At 37.4% G+C, this 26759-nt stretch overlaps 3 protein-coding genes across 5 annotated transcripts in view; 2 read left to right on the top strand and 1 right to left on the bottom strand.

Annotated features, from left to right (window-relative positions):
• Window positions 1-849: 849 nt before the first annotated feature.
• aup1 (AUP1 lipid droplet regulating VLDL assembly factor) lies at window positions 850-17820 on the top strand. 2 transcript variants are annotated; one of them, XM_026280244.1, is made up of 12 exons: window positions 850-1041; window positions 1718-1855; window positions 2371-2521; window positions 5429-5619; window positions 7334-7406; window positions 10336-10409; window positions 10835-10901; window positions 13106-13211; window positions 13334-13477; window positions 15317-15468; window positions 16858-16946; window positions 17162-17820. In XM_026280244.1, exons 1-12 carry the CDS (start codon window positions 1001-1003, stop codon window positions 17205-17207), a joined length of 1272 nt encoding a protein of 423 aa, XP_026136029.1. In that variant the 5' UTR covers window positions 850-1000; the 3' UTR covers window positions 17208-17820. The 2 variants fall into 2 exon arrangements, with proteins under 2 accessions (XP_026136029.1, XP_026136028.1); XM_026280243.1 differs by having other exon boundaries at window positions 13106-13229.
• A 464-nt stretch (window positions 17821-18284) lies between these two features.
• Window positions 18285-21074, top strand: LOC113113767 (tubulin beta-4B chain-like). The gene is made up of 4 exons (XM_026280241.1): window positions 18285-18442; window positions 19400-19508; window positions 19606-19716; window positions 19939-21074. The coding sequence occupies exons 1-4, from the start codon at window positions 18386-18388 to the stop codon at window positions 20997-20999; spliced, it is 1338 nt and encodes a 445-aa protein (XP_026136026.1). The 5' UTR covers window positions 18285-18385; the 3' UTR covers window positions 21000-21074.
• Window positions 21056-26759, bottom strand: part of loxl3a (lysyl oxidase-like 3a) — a 25704-nt gene continuing 20000 nt past the window's right edge. The window contains exons 12-15 of one of the 2 annotated variants that reach the window (XM_026280239.1): window positions 25639-25754; window positions 23281-23417; window positions 22693-22804; window positions 21056-22507 (exon numbers count right to left, since the gene is read on the bottom strand). In XM_026280239.1, the coding sequence (XP_026136024.1) occupies window positions 22434-22507; window positions 22693-22804; window positions 23281-23417; window positions 25639-25754 (439 nt within the window). In that variant the 3' untranslated portion in view covers window positions 21056-22433. The remainder of the gene's footprint in view (window positions 22508-22692; window positions 22805-23280; window positions 23418-25638; window positions 25755-26759) is intronic. The other variant, XM_026280238.1, reaches the window with a different exon arrangement.

Here is a 26759-nt window from a genome sequence, read left to right as displayed (position 1 = left end):
TATATATATATATATATTTTATTTTATTTTTTGCAGAATTACAAGTAGGCCTACATATCTTAAATGTTTAACTTTTCTGACAGGATTGCACAATAAATTAATAATAATAATAAAAAAACAATAATTATATATATATATATATATATATATATATATATATATATATATATATATATATATATATATATAAATTTCACCACTAGAGTGCTAATCTGTAAAAAAACAAACAAAACAAAGAAAAAAAAAAACAATAAGGCTATGAAAGGTTGTCAGACTGTATCGAAGTTCATATTCCATAACGCAAGATGTCAGCCTTTTGACTAAAAAATACACCAGGCAAAGCAAGTGAATAAGATGATGAAAGGTGAGCTGTCCTTTGAAAACTCAAGAGGAACATAGAAGCTATACTTACCAGCTCGTCCACTCTGCACTATTTAGTAGCAGTTATCAAATACGCATTGAGAACGCTGGACTTTTAACCTAAGGCTTATAACTGAAATGGTAAATGCAAAACAGTAATTAAGGCACTTATTTTTGCAAAATAACACATAGATCAATATTTACAGCATTTATATTAAATATTGGTTTCATTGTATTAATGAAAACACTTTGCTCTATATCAAACAAATCTATTTTAAAATGTATTTGCAGATAACTGAACTTCTCCTATAATTATTATTTGGTGGTGTGCATTGTTAAATATTGAGTAATATAATTATTGTGTAAAACCCATAGAAACCCAGTAAATCGAACCGCAACATCTATGTACCAATCAGATGCGCTACAGCTAAACATGTGACCTAACACGGAAATAGCTCTGGAGTGTCTAATGTCTCGTGAAGTTCTTTGTTCCCCATCTAGAAACATCATCAGCGTCTCAACATGGCGAATAACAGCACAGGCTAATGGCGAGCTAGCGTCTCTCCCCTCTCACCCGCCGTTAAAGTCTGAAGAATAGCATGCAGCAGCCTTTGAAAATATCCAAGAAAGAATTTAAATAATGGAAACGCGGGGGATTGAGCAGATGTTCGACTTCCAGCGGTAACTTTCTCACATTGCAAGCTTGAAATGATAAAGAGTTGCAGAGCTAATGTAATTAGCCGTAGCATGTTCAACATCAAACTCACAAAACACAAGCGTATAAAGTCTGACACGTATACAATCTTCAGATACATGTATATGAGAATGGATAGTCAATGCATGTTGTCTGTTTATTATTAATCTTTTTTTTGCTTTTTTTTTTGCTTTTATGTAATATAATACACCATATTTTCCATAAAGGTTATTCATAACGTTATATGCATAATATGGTTAACGAGAGTACTGCGGTACACAAAAAAATCTGGCTGTGTTTATATTTCATGAAAATATGTTGCATAATAACAGAAAGTTTTAATATTTGTGGATGTTAACAGTAAGGCCTGTTGCATAACGCTTATCTAAGTTAATTAAAAATAAAAACGAAAGAACGTATATTAGCTGCTTTTCACACAAAAACCAAGATGTTTGCCATAACGCACGTTTGTTAGGTTTGTCTTTCTGATCTCTGAATAACTCAAGCTTGACAGCAGAAATGAAACCCTGGTTGGTACACATTATTTGAATTGTGTGCACTGCTCAGGTCTCTGACATTAGAGATGTTAGTTTCTGGCTAACTGCTCTTGTCATAAATAGATCCTGAAGCTGGTTGCTATTCCTGTCCTCTCTCTTTCCACAGGTTACCAAATGATCGCTTCATCCTGCTGTTGTTGTTGCTGTACTCCCCTGTTGGCGTATGTTTGATGCTACTGCGAATATTTATTGGTGTCCATGTGTTTCTAGTGAGTTGTGCACTGCCTGATAGTATTGTCAGAAGGTAAGATTCCACACTGGAGCATTAATGGTACAATTCAGAACAGCAAAAGGCTACATTTAGCTTTTTTTTTTTATTCGTTTTGAGGGATTTCAAATATTTCTGTTTGGCTTTTAAGTATTTTTTTCCCTCAGTTTTACTTATATATGTTTTACAACTGTTAATTTTTATTTCAGATTTGTAATGTTTTTAGTTAACAATAACAAAAATGCTGCAGTATGACGTTCTCAAGCTTTTTTTTTAAGTGCATTCATATATAATTTTCACACATGCAGATCTGATTAATGTTATTACTACACATGTAGACTATTATTATTATTATTTTTACTTTTCAAACTTAATATGTAACAGACAGGATATTTAATTAAGATTCAAACAAGCTAAAAGTGTTAAAAATTTACTAACCTTTTATAATACATGTATTTGATTTTTTGTTACTTTTGGTTTGGCCGATTTTGTTTTTGCATTAGGAAGTGTTTTTAGTATTGCTTGTTACACATTTGTCTTTGTTGTTACAGGTTCATAGTAAGAATAATGTGTTCAGTGTTGGGTCTGCATGTCCAGCAGAACAGTCCACGCTTACGGGACAAAACCGCCCGACTTTACATCTGCAATCACGTTACACATTTTGACCACAATATTATCAACCTTCTTACCTCCTGTAACACGGTGAGTGTCAGTGTTTTCCCAGCATGATGTAATCTTTTTCTCCTCCTCTGCTCTGCCCTTGACCTCTGTCTTTAGTTTTTTTCATTGGTTTACTCACACAATGAGGTCTGTTTCTCCTTTGGCAGCTGTGCTGACTTAATGTTGGGCCAGAAGCCAGTGAATGAGGTTTAGTTCTCTCTGTTTGCTTACTTCAAATGATTCAATTCGTTTGGTTGCAGGGCAGCAGGAATAACTTAAACATTAAAGGGGGGGTGAAATGCTATTTCATGCATACTGAGTTTTTTACACTGTTAAAGAGTTGGATCCCATGCTAAACATGGACAAAGTTTCAAAAATTAAGTTGTACGTTTGAAGGAGTATTTTATTTTGTTCCCAAAATACTCCTTCCGGTTTGTCACAAGTTTCGGAAAGTTTTTTTCGAGTATGGCTCTGTGTGACGTTAGATGGAGCGGAATTTCCTTATATGGGTCCTGAGGGCACGTCTGCCGGAAGAGCACACGCTCCCGTATAGCAGAGCAGAGAGAGCACAACAGACTTCACTGATCAGAGCGAGAGCGTCGCGAAATGTCACAAAAGAAGTGTGTTTTTTGTTGCCAGTGCAAGACAACCCTGCACAGATTACCAAAAAAAAAACAGTATTAAGGAACCAGTGGATGGAGTTTATTTTAACAGAGCATCAACGGAGTTGTGCAAGTGTTTGTGTTTGTTCCCTGCATTTCGAAGAGGCTTGTTTTACAAACAAGGCCCAGTTTGACGCCAGATTTGCACATCGTTTATTTCTTAAGGATGATGCAATCCCAACGAAAAAGGGTCACGATCGTGTGTTGGAACCGCAGGCGGTGAGTAAAACTGCTTAAAATATCTCTGCCTCCTTGTTAGTGCATCCGCCTCCCATGCCGGAGACCAGGGTTCGAGCCCCGCTCGGAGCGAGTCGTTGCTGCTGCTGCTCTCGTTCAGTTTCAGCCTCTGGATCTGATTCTGGATCATAAATAAACGGCTGAATCTGACTGTAAGCCATGGTTTGTTTTGGATGATGGTTTTTCCCTCAAGGTAACGTCACAGCTTCCAGACGCTCTCAACGCAAAAGCCTACTGGCGCTCGTGATTCTTTAGCTCCGCCCACACGTCACACCTCCAGACGCTCGTGTTTTTCCGGGAGAAATCGGTACAGACTATCTTTCTCTTATGAATATAATAAAACTAAAGACTTTTTGGAGTTATGAAGGATGCAGTACTACTCTATATGTACTCAAGATTAACAGGATATTGAGTGAAAACGAGCATTTCACCCCCCCTTTAAGTCATGCTTGAATACTGTCTGGATGAGTTGACCTAGGATTTAGTTCGAAAATAAATGTTATTTATATATATACATGGGTAATATGAGTTTATTACTAGCATTCAAGTTTGAGTTCAGAAATATTTTTATTTTCTCATAATATTTTTATTATACATGACACTAAGCTCTAATAAAACTGACAAAATATGATTATACAAAATATTTCTGTCAAACAAATGCTGTTTTATATATATATATATATATATATATATATATATATATATATATATATATATATATGATATGATATGACTCATGTCATGACTAATATTTCTTCATACTGATTTTACTGTGTTTTTGATCAAATAAAATGTATCCTTGGTAAGCAAAAGAGACTTCATCACATTAGCATAAGAACAGCAAAATATTTTTCCCTGACCACAAACTTTTAGGTGGTAGTGAATGTATTGCTCAGATGCATTTTAAAATGTACTTTTATTTTCACACAATGTTCCCTACTTGATTCAGCTTCAATAATAAAAGAATTAGGCCCAATCCCAATTCTACCCCTTAGCCCTTTCCCCTACCCCTCCGTTTCATGCGTTCACATGAAGGGGTAGGGGTGTCTCAATTCTCTTTTGGTTGGAGGGGTAGGGGTAAGGGGAAAGGCCAGATACCCCTTCAAACTAAGATTTTTCGGCACCACACTTCAAACGAAGGGGTATGAATTATCTTGGCAACATGGCTGCTACAGGGAACAAAAAGACACATAAATGTAAGCTTTTCTGGCATAAATAAAGATTTTAACGAAAAGTAATCATTGTTTTATTTTACATTCAATTGTGAGTTCATATTAATGGTCATGTTACTCAAAGAAATCTTTGCAAAAAATCGCTAATATTAACGTCATATCATTACAGACTGCATAATAGTGCCACAGCATATGTCTGATCAGGGCGATAACTGCCGTAGACATTGATGGGGGCTAAGCCACCCAATAATTAGAAATCGCTAAACCATTTTCTCAAATATTGCCAATTCTAGAGAAAGAGAGAGTGAGAGAGAGAGAGAGGGAAATTGCACGTATTTGTGTCTCTGCGTTTATATTTTTAGAGTGAGTTTACTTAAAAATAGTGATTGTATCCTCTCGTCACTGGAAAATATAATGTAGCGATTCAGTTTTTAAACTGTATTTAATAAAAGTTGTGGGGCAGCGTCGACAAGTTTATTTTCTCCTGGATGTGTGAGCTGTGTGATTTCCGATATGTGTGTGTCAGTAAGCAGTGCATTAATACAGAATGATAATTAAAGCTCTAATGCACACCAGTATATCACCAGTATATATGTGTGTATTGTAAGAGCTAGACGACAAATGATGGTGTGTGACGTCATGATAGTGGTGTCCCAATCCTTAGGGGAATATTTTCTCCCCCTTGACACTCTGTTTCAAGGGACAAGGTGAAGGGGTATAAAATAGAATTGGGATTGGGCCTAAGATAGTTTTAATGACTATATAACCCTTTATATTTATTTTACACATTTCATTATTGCGGACTTCATGACTAACATAATGCTCTAGTTAATCAGCTACATGTAACCATGTTTTCCTGTCCGTTTCTTTGTGTTTAGCCATTGCTGGAGGGCCCTGTGGGGTTCCTGTGCTGGGCGAGGGGTTTTATGGAGCTGGGTCAAGGTGTCCAGAGCAGGGCGGAGCTGACGGAGACCCTCCGCAGGTATTGCTCATCTCCTGCCGCTTTACCCCTCCTGCTTTTTCCAGAAGAGGACACCACCAACGGCCGAAATGGCCTCCTCAAGTTCAGGTACTCCAGCATCACACAGCTGCCATCAAAACAATATTCCTTTATACATTTGACTATAGTCAAATTAATTTTAAGTGCTTTTTTCAGATTTTAAAGCAGCTTTAAAGTAAATCATAAAGTTAATGTTATATAATAACTTGATGCTTTATAGTCACATTTAGCAGATTACAATCAATCAAGTAGCTAACTGCTATGTTTTATATATATATATATATATATATATATATATATATATATATATATATATATATATAGTGTATATATATTTGTGTATATAAATACAGTTATTCAAGATATGGAGTAAAAATGCCCCTTTATGAGTTTTTTTCTCATTTATATCACATGATGTCAAGTGATCACATGAGCAGCGAGAGCAATATCACACAAGTGCAGTTTTTCCTAGTTTCTGAATGAATCTGTATTTTGAACAAGTCATGTAAACCAGTGATTCAAAGCCATTTTATAAAGAGAGCCATTTACTTCATTCCTGAAAATCGAAAATTGACTTTGCTCTTTCAAGCTTTCAGTGGAGTAAGCGGTTGTTTGTTGTCAACAGTTCAGAAGACGTGAAATAAAGCACATCCATGATAAAACATCCGTCGCATGGCTCTGGGGCATGAATAAAGGTCTCCTGTAGCATCCATGCATTTTCGTAAGAAAATATTTCAGAAGTAATAAACACTTTCTATCACTTCCACCATCTGTCATATGCGGAAGGCGTTTGGGCGGATGATGTAGGACATCATCGCTGCGTGGCTAGCATGGAGAAAGAACAAAACAAATCATTGTTCATGAATTAGAAGCACAAAATGAGGATTTGTAAAGAAAAATGTTGGGTAATTTCGGTATAAGCCAAGAGGTTTTCCTTTGCTGAAATAAGGAAACTTTGTTTTCTTTGTTCCTGCATTTCTCAAGAGGCGCACACAGGACACAAACGTCCTACATCATCAGCCTGAAAGTTTTCTGCATTCCACAGTTAGCGGAAGTGAGAAAAAAAGTGTTTATTACATTTGAAATCTGGATATTTATTTTTTACAAAAAAACATGGATTCACTACAGGAGGCCTTTATTCACCCCCCGAAGCTGTGTGAGGGATGTTTTATTACAGATATGCGCACTTTATTTCATGTCTTCTGTACTGTTGACATCAAACCCCCATTGAAAGGCTTGGAAGAGCAAGACCAATTTTCACAAATCAATCGACAGCCCCCACATTTTATATATAGATAGATAGATAAATAGATAGTGTATTTGTGTGTGTGTAATGTATTAATAAACAATATGAACTCTTTTTTTTTAATGCTTCACTTACTATATGTAAGAGTAATATTACTAAAAGATATCAAACAAGTCATTAATTTAATGTAAAAATACCCTGAATACTGTTTGCATTCTCATCTGGTTTTAAATGTGACCATACTGTGCATAGACGGTCAGCTGCCTGATATAAATATTTTCTGGTAAGTAAGGGCTGCTTTAATGCTTAGTCTCTGGTGATTAAATGTGGATCTGTTCTGGGAGGGTTGCCAGGTCCTCGCTAAGCATCCTTGAAGGGTTTAAGGTGTGATAAGTCTTTACCGATCCTCAAGGTTTAGACTTTACTGCCTGTAAATCAGCTGACACCCTCTTTGCCATTAGCTTTTAGAAGACAACATTTCCTTTCTCTTTAGGAAAGACACCATTTTTAAAAGACCAACTTCTACTCTCTCCTCAGCTCTTGGCCATTCGCTGTGTCTGACACCATCCAGCCTGTGGCATTGCTGGTGAAGAGGCCTTTCATAGCTGTGGTAATTACATTCAAAACTTCTTCTGTAATCCACTGTTGACAAATGATCGGTCATTATGGATGTGACCCTTTTATATTCTCAAACATTACAACAAAAAACTGATTGTTGTGGATGTGTATGTAATTCGACCCATAGTTTTTGTCATGGCTGCTCTTGTCATTTCTGCAAATCCCTTTGCTGTAAAACCATCCACCCAGGCATTTAAATGTGACTGAACAATCGTGTCTAGAGTTTCCATATCTTTTTTCATCCTCAAGTTCCTGTTAAAGCACATAAGAGGGTCTTTGTGTTAGTGTGACACATCAGGAGGATATTTATAGCAGCACTGATAAAAAGTTATTGACTATACAGTAGAAAGATGGACTGTTAAATGCCGACACATCGGCTCATAGTGACCTCTTGCTCCCATTACAGCATTGCAAAATGGGTTTATTTATTTTTGGGTGAACATTGGAGTATGTTTATGATTTATTCCCTCAGCTGCTGTATTGTAGCAGGGTTTTCAGTCTTTTAGATGCCACGTACGTTATGGCCATATTCAAATTTAAAAGGTTTAAGGGTGGTTTTTCTACAGTGGTGAAACCACCCTTAAGGCAAAATTTTATATTTATGTGTGATCCAATTTATGCAGTGTAGGGCTGGGATAAACGATTATTTTTTAAACGATTAATCTAGCGATTTATTTTTTCGATGCATTGATTAATCTAATGATTAATTTTCTCAGACCGATTCGATTTTGATTATTTCCCAATTAATTGACTACTAACAATTTATACATGTTGATTTACATATCATATAGCAATATGTTTATTGCTCTTAAAATTACAAAATAAAAGACTGACTAAGAATGCATTACTTTGCACTTGTATAGAGATAGCATTCAATAAAACCTTAAACACATAGCTTACTGAAACAAGCTTACTGAACACATAGGGCCTAGCTTACTGAAAAAAAGTTCTTCTTTCAGATGAAAATAACATCAACTTGATGTCTAGCATTCAATAAAAAAGGTCACCCAAAATACTTGTTTAGAGCAATTGAAAGAACACAGTAACCAATGTAAACTTGAGGGCTTTAAGCTAATACAGAGAGTGCTTTTCCAAAAATAATAATAATTTACAGTGGGAGCCAGCAGCTTGTCATGGAGAAAAACAAATCTCTGAATGCTCCGCGTGAAACTTTGGCGTTCCGCCCTTTTTCTATCGCGTCTAATGATTTTGGTTAATATGCCCTGTGTCAGGCGCAGCAGTCATTCTATTCTACATCACTCACCGATCAAATAAGGCTTTGACAGCCGCCAAAAAAAAAAAGATCAATGCAGAAAAACCCCTGGATTGGTTATATAATGTTGGACAGAATGTTGATCCGGCCATCGCTTATATTCAGCGCACATAAGGTAAACGTTTTGCAAATGTTTTTTAGAGAAATAAAAACAGGTCGACGAATCGATGCGCATAGTTTGCGTCGACGTATTTTTTGCGTCGACGCCATTGATGACCTTGACGCGTTGTCCCAGCCCTAATGCAGTGAAAAACGATCATACTCATGTAAAATTATTTGGAAGATACTTCGTTTCTCTTGTAACATGCCTACACTTTTGCCTACTTTTTTTTTTAGTGCTGTCAGTCGATAAAAAAAATAATAATTTTTTTACTGAAATTAATTGCAATTAATCCCAACTAATGTTAAAGTTTTTAAATAAAATTTTATATTGTGAAAATTTCACATTGGATCTTCAAAATTAATGCAGAAACAACATAAACAGTATATTTTCTATATTTGTTTAATGCCGTCTTTTTTATGACTGAGGGCGAGTTTCGAGACCAATATTTCTCATGTCTCTTTGAAATTGTTTTTCCCCATAATATTTTATGATTGACTATAGCCATACACCATTACAGTGTAATTGAGCGCTATCAATTTTAACTTGACTTAAAATAAAAATTTAAGTTAACTTTAAACCATTCTCACATAAACTCATTATAATAAATGTCATATTTAGCTACCTGTGCACTTCAGCTGTAGAAGTGTAAAGAAAAATTTAATAAAATAATCAAATTCGAAATTAAATGGATGATTTCAGAAGCTACAAAAGTAATTTTTATCCCAATTTTTCTCTGATTAACAGACATCACAGCAGCTAGGTTATTTTGTTATTTTAGTGTTTCCACGCTCGTTTGACTACTGCCTGGCGCTGAGGTGGAGTGGAGTGCCGGTCTCAAAAGTCTTCCATTTGATGTGGTTGTAAACATTTTTTGCCTTTAAATAAACACAATTCTTTTCAAGAAAAAAAGAGACTGAAACAGCAGTAGGGAATAGGGTGGCTCTGCCCATGCGTAAACTTTAATGTTTACGTAAAAATTAATGCCATTAAACTGGAAAAATTAATTGCCTGATCAAAGTCTTTTGGTTTTGTTTGTCATGTCATCACTTGGTTTTTGTTATTGTATAGTACAGTAGTCATATTCTACAGTTTTTAGTTTATTTTTATTTTCTACCAGGCTTTCTTGCATACATAGGTTAAACACACTACTGTAGCTTTAGGTCATATATTGAAATGACCTCTGTTACGATTTGCTTACCTGTTTGCATGTGAAAACAGCTGGTGCAGCTCGCACTGTGGTTCAGGATGGCATGGGGGTGATTCTCAATACTGTATATAAGTGTTTTATGGAAATGTGGGCGGTCATAAGTTAATGTGCTTATTGTTTTGATGGTTTTTCCCGGACCGTTTTTGAATGACCTAATTTTGAAGCTCTGTAAATTATTTCTGTCAACTGGAAAGGGAAATTTGCATTGTGAAAGTAAAAGTATGTGTATATAATAAGTGTCAAATCATCTACATTCGCTTAACTGTGTTCTGTTAAACACTAGCATCTGGGATGATATAAAAGGTCTTTCTTTGGTTTCTTTTTTTTTTTTTTTTCAGAACATACCAGAATCCTCATGGCTGACAGAGATGCTTTGGACCTTTTTTGTACCGTTCACAGTGTACCATGTAAGGTACTACATATTACAATCTCTTCTTTGTCCAGTGGCAGTATTTTAAATGTACAACCCTCTCTTGCTGCTGTCGACAGGCCAGCACTGGTAATACGACAATAATGAAGCTTTTTAGTATTTAATAGCCTCAAGAGTCTTAGGCATGCAGCTTATAAGATTGACAGTTTCAGATTTAGTTCTGAATTTTTGTGCATACTTGCCTGTTGCAAAGTATATTAATTTAATTACTATCCCTTTTGAATATTTGGTTAGTAAATACTTTCACACCATTGCAAATATTTAGTTTTATATAATGTTGTCGATTAAGAATAGATACAAATGTTTAATGACAATGTTTATTGTTGTAAAATTTAGCATTGCATCATTCTGAATAGATCTCTGTACAAAAATGTAAGGTGTAATTGTTTTGAAATGCTTTCAACCAGATGGCTACCACTACTGACTAAAGAAGATGGTGAATCCCATCAAGAATTTGCCATCAAAGTACAAGAGGTAAAACTGTTTTCTTTCTATCTTTTTGTGTTGCATTCTGTTTATTTTATTTTTCTCTGTCAAACTTCGAATGGTGGCAGTTTGCCATGGTTTTTTATTTAAACAAAACATTTTAGAAATGTGCAGTGATTGTAGTCACATTTACCATACAACGATATAGTTAAAAGTGGAAAAGTTTTTAAAAAGTTGAACCTATACACAACAAAGTTTTCCAAATGATTCACATTTATACATATCCGCAAAAATGTCTAAAAACACTCTTCTACGTATGACAGGCCACTAGTTGGCGCTGTCACCTTGTTAGTAAACAGTACCTGTAGGGAATTGATAATTATATGTTGTATGTGATAGTTGGGCGATATGGTCATTTTTCAAATCGACATCGTCAGCCTGTGAGATTGATGATACACGATATTATTGTGCATGGGTGGAGCAAGAGAGAGACTCTTTGTTCTTGTCATAGCAGAACTATTTGGTGTTTTAAACCATTCAGGTGCGCAAGAGAGAGCCTATGAGATCACCAATAATTGAAAAAATTTACTTCCAAACATACTGATAAACTAATGTTAAATATAAAAATACTGTATTTAAAACAGCTAGTTCATATATAGTCGGACGCAACTGTCATGTCGCGCGTCCTGTGACAGATTTTCTAAATTTGTTTAAATGTTCTTCAAAAACAGTCAACGATGAAAATCAATAGTAGATTTCATTTAATGTCCAATAGTTTAACACTAATATTGGACATAAACGAACATGTTAAATATAAAGTATTCAAAACGGGTAAGTTCATATATTTGGAGTAAAGTTGAATTGAACTGATGCGCCTCATGACGCACCGCAACAGAAACAAGAATAAGATGCGTTCTAACATAGTAAGGGCTAGTTTAAAATATTGCACATATATAGGCCATTAAGATTACTTGTTAAAGTGCAATGAAATACCTTATATTAGTAGACGATGTACGTCTGTTTGTGGATGGCGTTGCCCCATCACCCAATATGAGTTTTTGTTTTCGATACGTTTTATTTCGTTAAGTACTAAATTGAAGTTTTCTATAGATATATTTATCATGTCTGTGAGGCATGTATTCGCTGAGTTTCGGTTCATTTTCTGAAGCGCTCCTTTTCAAGACCAGATGGCAAAAAGCGCAGCATGTTTGTTTTCTTTGTTTTATAAAAGCACAAAGTTTTGTTGATATTGTGAGTGAACAAAAATAAAAGTAGACCCTTTACAGTTACGAATGATGTATTACTCTTACCTTTTATGAGCAAAAATTATGGCGTATCTACTGAAAAAATGCAACTGATCACGTTGGCGTCTCCATGTCCTGAAGCGTTTCTGCGTAAACTATTGGATATAGTGCACATTTATCTGGGTCTAACATTTAAACATTGTTATATGCTTGGACTGTTTTAGTATATCTATAGATTTTGATTAAGGCAAGTCATGATGATTTTCAGTCCCAAAAACGCTGTTTTTGTGTAAACGAACAGGCAAAATGCATAAAAAGTTTACCGTTTTTGGCTGAAAACGTGTAAACGGCCCCTTAGTCTGATTAACATGAGCCCCTTTCACATTGCACATTGGTCCCGGAAAATTGCTGGAGTGCCTTTTGTGTGAACGCAAACATGCCCCGGGATTGGTTCCGGGATCGATCCCGGGTTGGGGACCTAGTAACATCGCTGTGTTCAGTCCCAGAATAAGCTCTGTGTGAACAAAAACCAATGCCATAAAGTGTGTGTCATAGTGATGATGCACGTTATCGTGCGACTCTTTAACTGGGTGTTTTGAAGGCAAATCAACGTTTGCAATGAAAAAATATGTAAAAACTTTAATGAAGTAGGGATCAGGTAGTGCCTATCGTTTGCCAGCTTAAGTGAAACAGAACCCATCACATCGTAATGTCACATGTCTTTACCGATCCTCTGCTTATAGCCTGTTCAAAAATCTGTGAGTCATGCTCCTGTAGCAATTAACACTTTCTGATATGTCTTGAAATTGAATGGATTTGAAACCATTTTTCAGTAATGTCATATTTAGTTGAATTACCATTAAGAAGGTTCAAACAAACCATTATCTTATTGTCTGCTGACATGGCTTTTCATCTGCCTAACCTTCAGATCTATATCTTTTCCAGTTCAAAGCTTTGACTTGGTTTGGTGTGTCGTTTGATATAATGTCCATTGTGTCCCTTCTTCAGCTGCTGGCCACCGAGCTGGGCGTGATCTCCACACAGATCACTAAAGCAGACAAAGCAGAGCACATCAAAAGGAAAAGACACACTGCCGCTCAGACTGCACATTCAAGTAAGAACGGATTCAATGGTGAGAAAGAAATTATGATGTATATCTATTAAGTTAGATAACTAAATGTATATAGTAGATGTATTTATTCTTGTAGTGTAACATGAAACTATTTTTGTCTTTAGATTTGGGAGCCAGACCTCGCACAGTGGCACAGGGTTTCCTGGGCACAAATGCAGGAGCTGAAGACATACGAGTAGCACGTATGGCGCAGCAGGTGAAAGAGGTGCTGCCTGACGTCCCGTTATCGGTCATCACCAGAGACTTGTGTATGTCATCCTCCCATAATGCTTTAAATTAACATGAATTATTATTAGGAGTAAATGATCCAATAATGAAAATTTGCTAAAAATGTACTCAACTATCCAAGACAGGGCTTGAAAAATAAGGATTATGTCATTAATAACTCACCCTCATATCGTTCCAAACCCGTGAGACCTCAGTTTATCTTCGGAACACAGTTTAAGATATTTTAGATTTAGTCCGAGAGCTGTCAGTCCCTCCATTGAAGCTGTGTGTACGGTATACTGTCCATGTCCAGAAAGGTAAGAAAAAAATCATCAAAGTAGTCCATGTGACATCAGAAGGTCAGTTAGAATTTTTTGAAGCATCGAAAATACATTTTGGTCTAAAAATAGCAAAAACTACAACTTTATTCAGCATTGTCTTCTCTTCCGTGTCTGTTGTGAGAGAGTTAAAAACAAAGCAGTTTGTGATATCTGGTTCGCAAACAAGTCATTTGATGTAACTGGATCTTTTTGAACCAGTTCATCAAATCGAACTGAATCGTTTGAAACAGTTCGCGTCTCCAATACGCATTAATCAACTAATGACTTAAGCTGTTAACTTTTTTAATGTGGCTGACACTCCCTCTGAGTTCCAACAAACCAATATCCCGGAGTAATTCATTTACTCGAACAGTACACTGACTGAACTGCTGTGAAGAGAGAACTGAAGATGAACGCCGAGCCGACTCGTTCTCGAGTCAAGAACCGTTTGTGTCAGACTGTACGATTTGAGAACCGAGGAGCTGATGATACTGCGCATGTGTGATTCAGTGTGAAGCAGACCGACACACTGATTCTGTACTAGTGTTATGAGCGCGGGTAAACCGAAGGCTTGAATCAAGGGCAATCATCGCCAAAAAGATTCGATTACATCGAATGATTCATTCACGAACCGGATATCACAAACTGCTTTGTTTGTACTCTCTCTCACAACAGACAGGGAAGAGAAGATAATGCTGAATAAAGTAGTAATTTTTGTTATTGTTGGACCAAAATGTATTTTCGATGCTTCAAAAAATTCTAACTGACCCTCTGATGTCACATGGACTACTTTGATGATGTTTTTCTTACCTTTCTGGACATGGACAGTATACAGTACACACAGGGACTGAGAGCTCTCGGACTAAATCTTAAATATCTTAAACTGTGTTCCAAAGATAAACAGAGGACTTACGGGTTTGGAACAACACGAGGGTGAGTTATTAATGACATAATTTTGCTATTTGAGTGAACTAACATTTTAACCCCCAGAACTGCGTTCCAAAACAGCAGGTTCCGAAAATAAGATAACATGACCTAGTTTCATCCGTGTGCTCTGAAGCTCGCAATTTTTTTTTTTTTTTTTTTTTTTTTATTATTATATTTACCACAGGTTAATCAGAAAGTGATGATTTTGTTCTGGATGGAAATGGTGCTTCATTCGCAATTGGAAATATTCCATGTTTTGCGCACAAGTTTAATTCGTAATTTGAATGGAAGCATAGCTAGTGGCCCGATCAGGCCACTGTTGCGTCCTCGCGAATATTTATAATTTGCATGTGTTTTTAAGCTTTGCTTTTATTTATTCAATAATAAATTATTATTCAAGCGATTTTATAGAATTTGAGCATAAGACGCGAAAGACATTCATTCAGTACTCATGCGCTATGTTCTGTGTGTAAAGTACACAAACAAAGGAGCATCTCACACCGTGTCCTAACTACACGTGACGTGCGATAAAAGGTATCTTTTCCATGTCAATCAGTGTTTTTTCCCTAACTATAGGCGGCACATGAAATTTCTAATTTGGTTAAGTAACCCCTTGATATTGAATCTGTACAGTGCAGACCAATTGTGTGGACACAACCATAACCAACCTGCTGGAGAATACTGACCAGTTCACCTCGGAGGTGGCTATGGGCACACCTTCAGGTCCAGCTAAACAAGCAGCTTCTTCCACTCCGTCTGTAACAGCATCCACACCCAATTTAAAGGTACAGTTGACCCTCAAATCAACCATTGAAAAAAACTGCAAAGCAAATGCAGGAGCAAGACAAACTTTAGTCAAAGTCCCAAAGTGTCTTGTCCCATATTAATGAAAACCATTTATTACAACAAGATTTGCAATATACAGCCGCGTTTCCACCCCAGGAACTTTACCCAGGAGCTAGGGACTTGGTGTACATGGTGTGTTTCCACCGCAGGAACCTGGAACTAAATAAAGTTCTGGGTAAAAAAATGCCCCTCAGAAAGTCCCTGCTGGCGAGGTAGTACTTTTTCAAAGTTCCGGAACTTTCTGGGGTGGGACTTGGGAGCTAAACATGCTGATTGGTTGAGTTCACGCAGCATTGTGATTTCAACCAACATTTATTCGGATCAGTTTCTAAATAATACTGTTATTGTGTGTGTTGTGTTTTAAAAGTATTTCAGGTGAGAATGTAGTTGTTTAAAATTCAAATCTGTGTTTAATTTATAAAGACCGCGCCTATTTAGAAATGTTATGCCAATTTCGTAGACGGTGAGCTCCACGCGATCAGCTGGAGCTCAGTAATCATGTATCTGCCGAGAACAGCCTCACCTCAGCTAGAACTACTGATGTGTGCCGCTGGCTCTGATGTCTCTTTAGTGTTTAAACATAAAATATAATTTGTTTTGGGTAAATCTAACAGGTAATCTTCGGCCTGTATTCAATTTATCTATATGTTGAAATTAAAATAAAAGAGGTAATTGATATAATATTTTGTTTCATTGTAATGGCTGTATATATACACATTTCCCTAACCTTAGTACATTTCTGCTGCTATTATTATGTTTAAATGAAAAACTAAAGGAGGCAGTGGTATTTGATATCATAATTTGTTTTATTGTAAATGTACAGTGAGGAAAATTGCAAGCCAAGGCGAGTTGACTAATGTTATCAAATACGCTGCTGTTTGCAGAATTACAGGATTTGCGTCATGGTGGACATCACACTCCCGAGACGAATGCGCAAAGTCTGAACGACCGAGGATGCAAGTCTGAAATCAGAATACTTTGTATTTAGAAACACGCGCAGACCTACGTCACCAGTCTATTTGCCTAATGTTCCCGGTACTTTACACCGCGGTGGAAACACAGAAACCAACAGGTCTGGGAGGAAAAAAAGTTCCTGGGGAGAAAGTTCCTGATACAAATGTTCTTGTTAATTTCGTTGGAAACGCGGCATACTTCATTGCCCCACAAAGAAACAAGCTCTGTGTTTTAGATTTGGCTTTATCCTGTGCGAACAGCACAATGGCCTCCATCTCGCATGGCCTATATTAGTGCATTTATCTATAAATAGTAATCAAAGCCTTTTGTCTGACAGGATATTTATATTAATATGTCTGTGTATTCATCAACAGCCAGCTGCCAGTTCTTTTGGAAGATCACCCATAGACAGACACATGTCTCTACATGAAAGAAAAGAAGCCTTATATGAATATGCAAGAAGGTAATTGTTTTAAAATCCTTAACATAATAAAATGTGTTGCATTTTAGACATATCTAAAATGTTTGGCACACAACGGCATTGTGCCTGAAATCAATTCTATGCCAGTTTCCACTAGGGTTTTTTTTATGTGTGTGTGTAAAAAGGTATGTTGCACTCCATTTGTATTTTTTTTTAACTGAGTAATCCGATTCTTTTTCTGTTCACCCCACCCGCAGACGATACATTGAAAAACATGGACTGAACAAACAGGACGATCTATGACCGTGGACAAAGACACACCCGAGGAGTTGTTTTGGAAAGACTGCTTAACACAAAATCCACATAGACAAAGAAAAAATTATAGAGTTGACCCAGAATGAAACAATATTTGAGTTTACCAAACTTGCTGAGAGAAGACTGGATTTTTCTTTTCTTGTTTTGTTCCTTTGTAAATCTTCTTGCATGGCAATCATGCATGTCTTTTTATTATTTCTCTCTGCAACAGAAAAAATATAAATATTTTGGTAAAAAATTTGTATTAAGACCCAGTGACCTTGGCACACTTCATATTATTTTTATAAGGTCCTTGGGTAGAGATTAGGGGATCAGAAACATATGACAGTGAGCTAAAATAACTTGAGGTTCATTATGTTGTCAAGAATACATGTTGATGCAATATCAGCTTTTAAAGACATTAAAATCATATAGAAATGCAAAGACTCTCCTTGTATCTATTAATACATCTTATTGATGCCTTTTTTCAATGAAAACGTGGTCGGGAGAGATGGATGTACATTTCTAGGCATAAAGACTGGGCATATAGCTTGTATAATCTTAAACACACTTTTTGGAAAGATTTATTTTCAGGAACCCTTTATAAACGACCCCAAATGACTATACTGTCTGTGGTTATCTTTGTTTACACATTTGCACACGCTTAATAGATAAGCTTTAAACCTATTAGCGATTTTTATGTATTTATTGCTGCCATATAAAATAACTCTCTTTACTTTTTCAACGTGGTGAGCGAGGTGCAAATAGTAAGGTTAAACTCAAAATGGCATTAGCCCTGATTTCATTCTTTACCAGCAACCACGTTTTGGAAAATAATATCCCTGCAGCCCCTCCTATTTCACAAAAACGTTAGATTTTTGTAGATTAGCGTTTTGAATGTCGAGAGCCGTTATAACCGCGCTGCCTTCCAGCCAATAAATATAAATCACTTGTAGTGACGTCAATGCCCGTGCGAACCAATCATAACAACGAGCACACAAGAGAGCCAGTGAGAATGCTGGGGAGGGCGTACAGCAACCAATGAGAATGAAGGAAATGTAGGTGATTTCTCCAGACTGAATAAGTAGGAGCACGTCTGATATTACGATCTCATTGTCGAGGGTTTTGAGTGAGAAGGGGCTTGTTTCAGTTACGTTTTGTGTTGTTAAGCAAACAAGTAATCGACAATGAGGGAGATTGTGCATTTACAGGCTGGACAGTGCGGCAACCAGATTGGTGCTAAGGTAAGAACCGAACAAATACATATATTTTAATCGTACTGTATTAAATAACAATTAGGCTTTTGTGGTTAAAAATAACTAATCCGCGGTTTAGAGCAGCGATTTTATTTTCATTTATAGTTTATGCATTTGTTCTTAAATGTATAGAGCATTAACCTTCCTGACTTCGATGGTGGTTATCCTTTTTAAATCTCACAATTAAAACCTACTCCAGTCCTGGATTAATCTCACACGCAACAAGTTTTTAAAAATAAGGTCTTATTTTTTGAGTTCTCGGTTCAGACGAAAATTGGCTCGATGTTTTTTAAAGGACGTAAATTTCACGAAAAATCAGAGCGATTGGAATGAAGTAATGGTGAAACAATGCGTTAGTTTTAGGGTGTTGGCCGCGCCTGACCGGTGTAATATCCGATTCGCCAGCGAATCGGTTCTTTTGATTTGGTAGAGCCGAATTGCTCGAGTTTTCACTCCTCAACAGATGTCACCCCACTTTACGGAGTGTTGACGCAAGCGAATTGCGAACCGTTCAAACGAGTCGATTCGCTTGGAAGAATCACGTGTCGTAATGTGGCCGGTTGTATCTGGTTCAGCTGATGGAAAAGTGCGGGAACGCTAATATGACGCAAATGCTATTCTGGCCCCATGTAGAGACTTGATTTAAAGGATTCTGTAGCACTGAGCAATAACCGAGACTAATATTCGTGACTCTAGTTTTGCTTTGTCTGCTCTGTTTCTTTAAGCTCCTGGGTAATATAAAATGGCCCCGGTGACTTGGCAAACTCCATTTTACAAGTCCGGAGCTCGACTAACGGGAAGCGCTGGTCATTCGATATTGCATTAGGCTTTTTTTTTTTTTTTTCTTTTTTTTTTTTTTTTTCTTATCGGAATATTTGTCCAAGGTCCAAAAACGTTTTAAATCTTAACTAACCTGTTCCTACTTTTGAATCCATCTTGTTCCAGTTCTGGGAAGTCATTAGTGACGAGCATGGAATTGACCCGACAGGCAGTTACCATGGCGACAGTGACCTTCAGCTGGACAGAATTAATGTTTATTATAATGAAGCCTCAGGTGAGCAGAAATGCCATGCCTTTTGTAAGGTCACGTCACATGACAACTTTCATATGCACACTTCGTTTGACCTAAAACTCTGCTCTTTGTTTTTAAGGTGGAAAGTATGTTCCACGTGCTGTTCTGGTGGATTTGGAGCCTGGTACAATGGACTCCGTGAGGTCCGGTCCATTTGGTCAGATCTTCAGACCAGATAATTTCGTTTTCGGTAAGTGTTTTTATATATATATTTTTTTAATATGCACCCTAAAGCGGAGTTTGACTGTCAAATGTTTATTGGGACATTCGATTTGGAAAGGATTGATCCTGCACTGTCTGGCTCGGAACAAAATTTGAATGGCAGATTGTAACCTGATATGGATCTAGTTTCCTTTTGCACCGATGTAACTAAACTCCCTTTTGTTTTTTTTGTTTTGTTTTTTAATGTTAGGCCAGAGTGGTGCTGGAAACAACTGGGCTAAGGGCCACTACACTGAAGGAGCGGAGCTGGTTGACTCTGTTTTGGACGTGGTTCGGAAAGAGGCGGAGAGCTGTGACTGTCTGCAGGGCTTCCAGCTCACTCACTCTTTGGGTGGAGGAACGGGGTCCGGTATGGGCACCCTCCTCATTAGCAAAATCCGTGAGGAGTATCCTGACCGTATCATGAACACCTTCAGCGTTGTGCCCTCTCCTAAAGTCTCCGACACTGTGGTCGAGCCCTACAACGCCACACTGTCTGTCCATCAGTTGGTGGAAAACACAGATGAAACCTACTGCATTGACAACGAAGCCCTTTACGACATCTGCTTCCGCACTCTCAAACTCACAACACCCACATACGGTGACCTCAACCACCTGGTCTCTGCCACCATGAGCGGGGTCACCACCTGCTTGAGGTTCCCCGGCCAGTTGAACGCCGATCTCCGAAAACTGGCAGTGAACATGGTGCCCTTCCCTCGTCTGCACTTCTTCATGCCCGGCTTTGCTCCTCTGACCAGCAGGGGCAGCCAGCAGTACCGCGCACTGACCGTTCCCGAACTCACCCAACAGATGTTCGACGCAAAGAACATGATGGCCGCCTGCGACCCTCGTCACGGCCGCTACCTGACCGTTGCCGCCGTCTTCCGTGGCCGCATGTCCATGAAGGAGGTGGACGAGCAGATGCTCAATGTTCAGAACAAGAATAGCAGCTACTTCGTTGAATGGATCCCCAACAACGTGAAGACTGCCGTCTGCGACATCCCGCCCCGTGGGCTCAAAATGGCCGCCACCTTCATTGGCAACAGCACCGCTATCCAGGAGCTGTTCAAGAGGATCTCCGAGCAGTTCACGGCCATGTTCAGGCGCAAGGCTTTCCTGCATTGGTACACAGGAGAGGGCATGGACGAGATGGAGTTCACGGAGGCTGAGAGCAACATGAACGACCTGGTGTCCGAATACCAACAGTACCAGGACGCCACCGCTGAGGAGGAAGGGGAGTTCGAGGAGGAGGGCGAAGAAGAGCTTGCATAAATTAACCATTCTGCTTTGTTTTCCATGTCTTTTCCTTTTTCAAGTCCTGTTACATCTTTTTTTTTTTTTTTTTTTTTCTTACTGCATTTCCTGTCACTTACACCTTCAGTTGTACCTTCTCATGTTAATGTTAATAAAACCAATGTAAGAACCTGACTGGTTTACTAGTGTTTTTATTTGTATTTTTAACGGAAGATCTCGAGTTCAAATAGATTAATTTTATAAATCAAAGCTGAGCCTGAAGTTGTCTGGACTGCATTGCAAGCTTAAAACTTAGGCTCATGATACTTTATGGAAATGCAGCCCAGGTACAAACCATTTTTCTTGTAACTTGATTTAAGACTGGTGCCTGGTCTTGGAGATCTAGCTACCTGCAGAGGTAAGTTCAAACACACCTGTCTGTAATTATCAAGTGTTCTATCAGATCCTAAGTGATTGGTTTATATATGTTTGAGCAGAGTTGGAGCTTAACTTTGCAAGAAGGTAGATCTCCAGGAAAAGGATTAGACCCACCTCCCCATTTAGGATTATGCGACTGGTTAAAATGTACTTTATTTTTTTGGGAAGCTATAACTACCTGGTTCTAAACCTTCAGAATTTGTTGGAAACCATCTGTCTGTTAAATGCGTACACATTTGATTCCGAAACCATGACTTCCGGGAATTGCTGTCCATTTATCATGGATGACTGGAAAAGTAAAGCTTTTCTTGACTCGAACATGTTCAATCTCAGTTCTGTATCATTACAGAGTTTTCAGTAGCATTTACTAAAGTCATTTGAGAAATGCCCAGAAATGGCAACATTCAAACCTTTTTCCATCTTATACTTTTTTTTTTTTAGGTCTGAATGTAGGCAGAGAAGATTTATTGACTCCAAGATGGTTTAAGTGCAGTATTTAAACTGTATTTTACAAACATGATTATAGGACATTCCAGAAATATACAAATATACACATACATTGCACACACAAATCCTTCATGGGCATACACATAAATGCACATACTGTGATGAAGTACAAGAAGCCTATTTCATCCACAATCACAGTCTGTAAAGATATATAAAGCATCTTTTATAATTCCCTGATGCATGTTCAAAATTCATTAAAGGAAACTGGTGTTTCACGTGACCGTCTGCTCTGAGGTGTTCAGCATTTCATCAAGAGGAAGTGTATAGCCACTGTCTTTCTCTAAACCAACCACTTACATTTGCATGGACAAAAGCCCAGGCCACAATCACAGCTTTGTTCTGTCTGAGGCCCTTGGCTACATGATGATTTCTGATGACCTAACCTAAAAGTAAACTCCGCATGATTGGACCACAGTAGCAATGGATTCAAAAGAGAATAAATAGTAATGTTAAGTGATTAAAGTTTCTCTCTGTCCTGAGCCATGTGGTTTGCAGTTCCTGGGATCCATGGGTTCATTCTCAAAAATGTTAAGATATCTTGTTGTTGAGTTGCCCGGGATAATGTTCAAACTCTTTCTCAGCCTCCTCGCTAAATGAATCACCTGAAAGCACAAACAATACAAATTAAGCTGAAATTGGCCACCAACAAGAAAACTGAGGGTAAAGAAACTTCCATTTGGTGCTCATCTAAAATATCTGTGTAAGCAAGCATGTCATTTCATTGCCATCAAATGTTTAATCGAATCAGGCAGGTCTGAAGGAGCCAGCGAACAACAGCCCGTCTCACCGAGATGACATTTATGCAACCAGACACGGTTGCCATCGTATTTGCAGTTGCACCGCATAGCATTGTTGGTGAAGTCGCTCTCAGCTACCTCAAAGTTGGGGTTTATTATGACCTGCGAAAGAGGAAAAAAATGAGACTGATACTAGAAAACCTGGTAGCATAATTTAAATCAAATTTGATCTAGCTAACAGCATAATCAGCAAAGCATGTGGACAAACGTGGTCTTTTTATTAGTTAATCCTAATCTGGGAGGGGTTTTTCCAGTAAAACCTGGCCCTCCCTCTGTGTACTCAAGGTTTATTACATCATTAATCAAACCAAATCCTATTATTCTTCTAACAACCTTTGCATTCTTGGACAGGATGGTGAGCCCTGTGACGCATCTCGACCACTAGAGAGCAGAACTGCAGCAGCTCTTTGACAAATGTTTGACTTGCTGAAAAGCCCAGACAATGGGGTCCTACGGGACCAAAGTCTGCTCATGTAACAGTCTCTCCTATTAGTGTGCTATATATCTATCAGAAATACATTTCTACCAAAGTACCAAGGTGGTTAATATTTCTGCAACAAGGTAGCACAACTGAATACCTGTAGAATGTAGTTTCCTGGTTTAACATCTGTGATGTCAATCCACTGGCAGTCAATATCATGTCTGTACAAGTCCCAGCAGCCCGCTGTGATGCCCTGCTCACCAAAGTTGGCACACTCGTAGTGTTTCGAAACACCTGTATCAAGATAAGCAACAGGTCAGTGGAGACACAAGCCAGTATTCCTGCTGAAGTACACCTTGAAATAATCAAAGGTGTCGTCCACATGAAACGTGTTTTTGCAATGGTTTTGCATTCTACTGCACTTCTTTTCCATAGTTTTTTTTCTATTTAAAGTGTTAGATGGACATCTTTCACCATTACTCTCTTGCCATGCATCCTTGCAGCATCTCGCTGATGACAATTGCTTTTCAAAAAGCGTTTAAAAAAAGGTTATATAAAAACAGGCCTAGAGACCTTAAGCATTTAATAAATAAAAATAGACTCAGTCCAGTGGGATTAAAAACCTAATATTGAGAAATTTTAAATATAACTATTTTTGAAAACATGGCAAGTTCGAGCACAATGAATGAAATTGAAAATCTATGGAGGCCCATCTCCGCCAAAAAAAAAAAAAAAAAAAGTTAATTGCGACTTTTCAATTCTTACATTTTTCTTGCAATTGCGAGTTTACATCTCACAATTCTATTTTTCTCAAAGTTGTGAGGTATAAACTCGTAATTTAGAATTTTCTCTCAGAAGTGCATTATATAAACTTGCACTTGCAGGAAAAAAAGCTCAGAATTGAGCAATAAACGGAAGCCCGTTTCCACCACTAAATAAAAGTAAATATTAATAAATAAACTTTCTCAGGATTGCAAGATTTAAATTCACAATTCTCCAAAAAAAAAAAAAAAAGTCAATTGCAAGTTTATATCACACAATCCTTAGAATAGTATAGTATATCTTGCAAATCTGAATTTAGAACTCGCAATTGCGAGTTTATATCATGCAATTCTGAGAAAAAAGTCAGGATTCAGATTTTTTTTTTCAGGTGCAGAAACAGGCTTCCATAAAAATAAGTGCTGTAGAAAGCAAAAACATTCCGTTTGAAGTCTAGCTTAATCAAAGTTAGAATGAACTATACTGTTTTAGAAGATTTTTAGATAACTGAAGACCAACTAAACCAGCTTAGATCAGCTAAGACCTGCAAACTACCTTTGGTTGGTTTAATGTCTTTAATATTTATTTATTCAGTTCAAAGTATTGAATAACATACCAGATGTATAAAGGTGATAGAGCAGGTTTACAGTAACGGTCACTGTAATGTGACATTATTATAACTGATAAATAAATACATTTCTATACTTAAAAGTTTAGGGACCCCTAGTGGATAAACAACTGACCTGACACAATGTTACTCTAAAACAGTTAAAGCTGCGGTAGGGAACTTTTGACGCTCTAGCGGTTAATAAACAGAACTGCTTGCATCTTGCGGAAGAACATTGTAGCCGGAGCTACTTCTCTCTGTTTATGTCTATGAAGAATCACAAAGGTACTGGGTTACTCCGCCGCGGTACCCCCGAAACAATCTAAAATAGTCCGAATATAAACACTTATTATAGGTGTACCCTAGTGATTCAGGACAAGCTAAAAACACGATTTGGAAAATGGATTCATGGTGTACTCGCTTATTATGTTCATTTTTCTACATTTTGAACACAAACAAAGTTACGGACCGCAGCTCTGATTGGTTGTTTCTTACCGGGAGCGGATGACTTTCTGCAAATGGCAATAGGACACTGGGGTCTCATATTCTACTGTCAGGACATAATGACAGGTTTAACAAATATGTAAAAAAATTATTTTTACAAAAGTTCCCTATGCTTTAAAGGGCACATATTATTGATAGAACATGACAGAAATATAGTTTTCCTTTATTTTTAGAAAAAAAAATAGACTATAGTTATGAATGAAACTCTGGGTAAAAAAAAATGTAACCAAAATTTGGGTCTGGTTTCACAAACAGGGCTTAAAGGGTTAGTTCACCTGAGAATGAAAGTTCGTCCATCTTCTAATCATCCTCGAAGCATCCTAAGTGTATGTGACTTTCTTCTTTCAGAATAATCCAATCGAATATATATTACAACAAACACCCACTTACTCCATTGAAAGTCTTTGAAAGAGCAAGGATCATATTTAATACTTCAATTGGATTATTCTGAAAGAAGAAAGTCACATACACCTAGTATGCTTCGAGGGTGAGTAAAAGATGGACGAACTTTCATTCTCAAGTGAACTAACCCTTTGGCCGTAGTTCAGTTAGGGCATTTAAAATGTACCTTAGAAGGGTTGGTTGGTTAGGTAGGTTTTCATTATACAGACATGTCCAGCATTTGACCTTTGACATCTTTCTTACCTTCATGGCAATCTGTGTCCTCTAGGCAGAAGCTGGCTTTATGTCCGTCTGCCACTTTGGTCCCATTTGGAGACAGCAGGTCATAATAGGTGAAGATATCCATACTATGATAGTGCCTGGAGGTTATAAACACAGTCTGCTGAAATCTAACAGGGTTAAACCATCCCAAAAACCATACGATATTGCTGAAATGTGACTGGCTGTACAGAATATATCTTTAAAATCAGTTTACCAATATGTATGTGTACAATAACTGACTTTAAGCTACTCTGAATCCTGGATACAGCAAACTACAAATCTGCCGTTTTCATTGACAAAATGATTTAAACAGCCTTGGAGAGCAGATTCAGTGCTGTAGGCCTGTAGGAGGGAACTGAAGCCATTGAGTAAACACTAGCTTCTCAGACACTGGCCTCTGTCCCAAACCCAACTGTGTGTCCTTTTAGCCTGAGCACATAACAGGTTTCCTCATCATCACTGTGTCAGGCAAACGCATTGGGAAACCTAATGTCTGCTATGAAGCTTGTAGTGTAAACACAGACCACACAAAGAGTTAATGGAGACTACTCAGAGCTGCACTTATTCATTAATCAACGCAAAAAGCATGGCGAGGACAGTATGAAATTCACTATGTAACAAAAAAAATGGAAAAATAATTTACTACTAATTTAAAGGGGAAAGTTAATACTAAAATTTTATTTCTGTCATTATTTACTCACCCTCATGTTTTTTTTAATTTTTTTTTTAATCTCTATGCTTTAATTTTTTCTGTGGATCTCAAAAGTAGAAATTTTGAAGAAGTATATCTTGGGCAGTTCAAATCGAACACTAAAACCAATCAGTGAACAAATTATTTAAGTTGGTTCTTGAATTAGTTCAGTTGGTTCACAAATCTGTTAAATTCACTTTAGCTGGTAAGTTTAGAATGTTTGAAAGGATTTACTTTTAAAACATCTAGTTTGTGTTCAACAGAATAACACGAGGGTGAGTAAATGATGACAAAGTTTTCATTTTTAGGCGTATTGACACCGTGCTGGTTTTGCAATGGCATTCTAATTATTGTTATGGTAATTTATTTTCCATAATTTTTTCCCCATTACAAGATCATTTTGAAACCTGTT

Source organism: Carassius auratus, chromosome 14, assembly GCF_003368295.1.
Source record: "Carassius auratus strain Wakin chromosome 14, ASM336829v1, whole genome shotgun sequence".
NCBI lineage: Eukaryota > Metazoa > Chordata > Actinopteri > Cypriniformes > Cyprinidae > Carassius > Carassius auratus.
The sequence above is the reverse complement of the archived record's forward strand: the minus strand, read 5'-3'. Positions and strand labels throughout refer to the sequence as shown.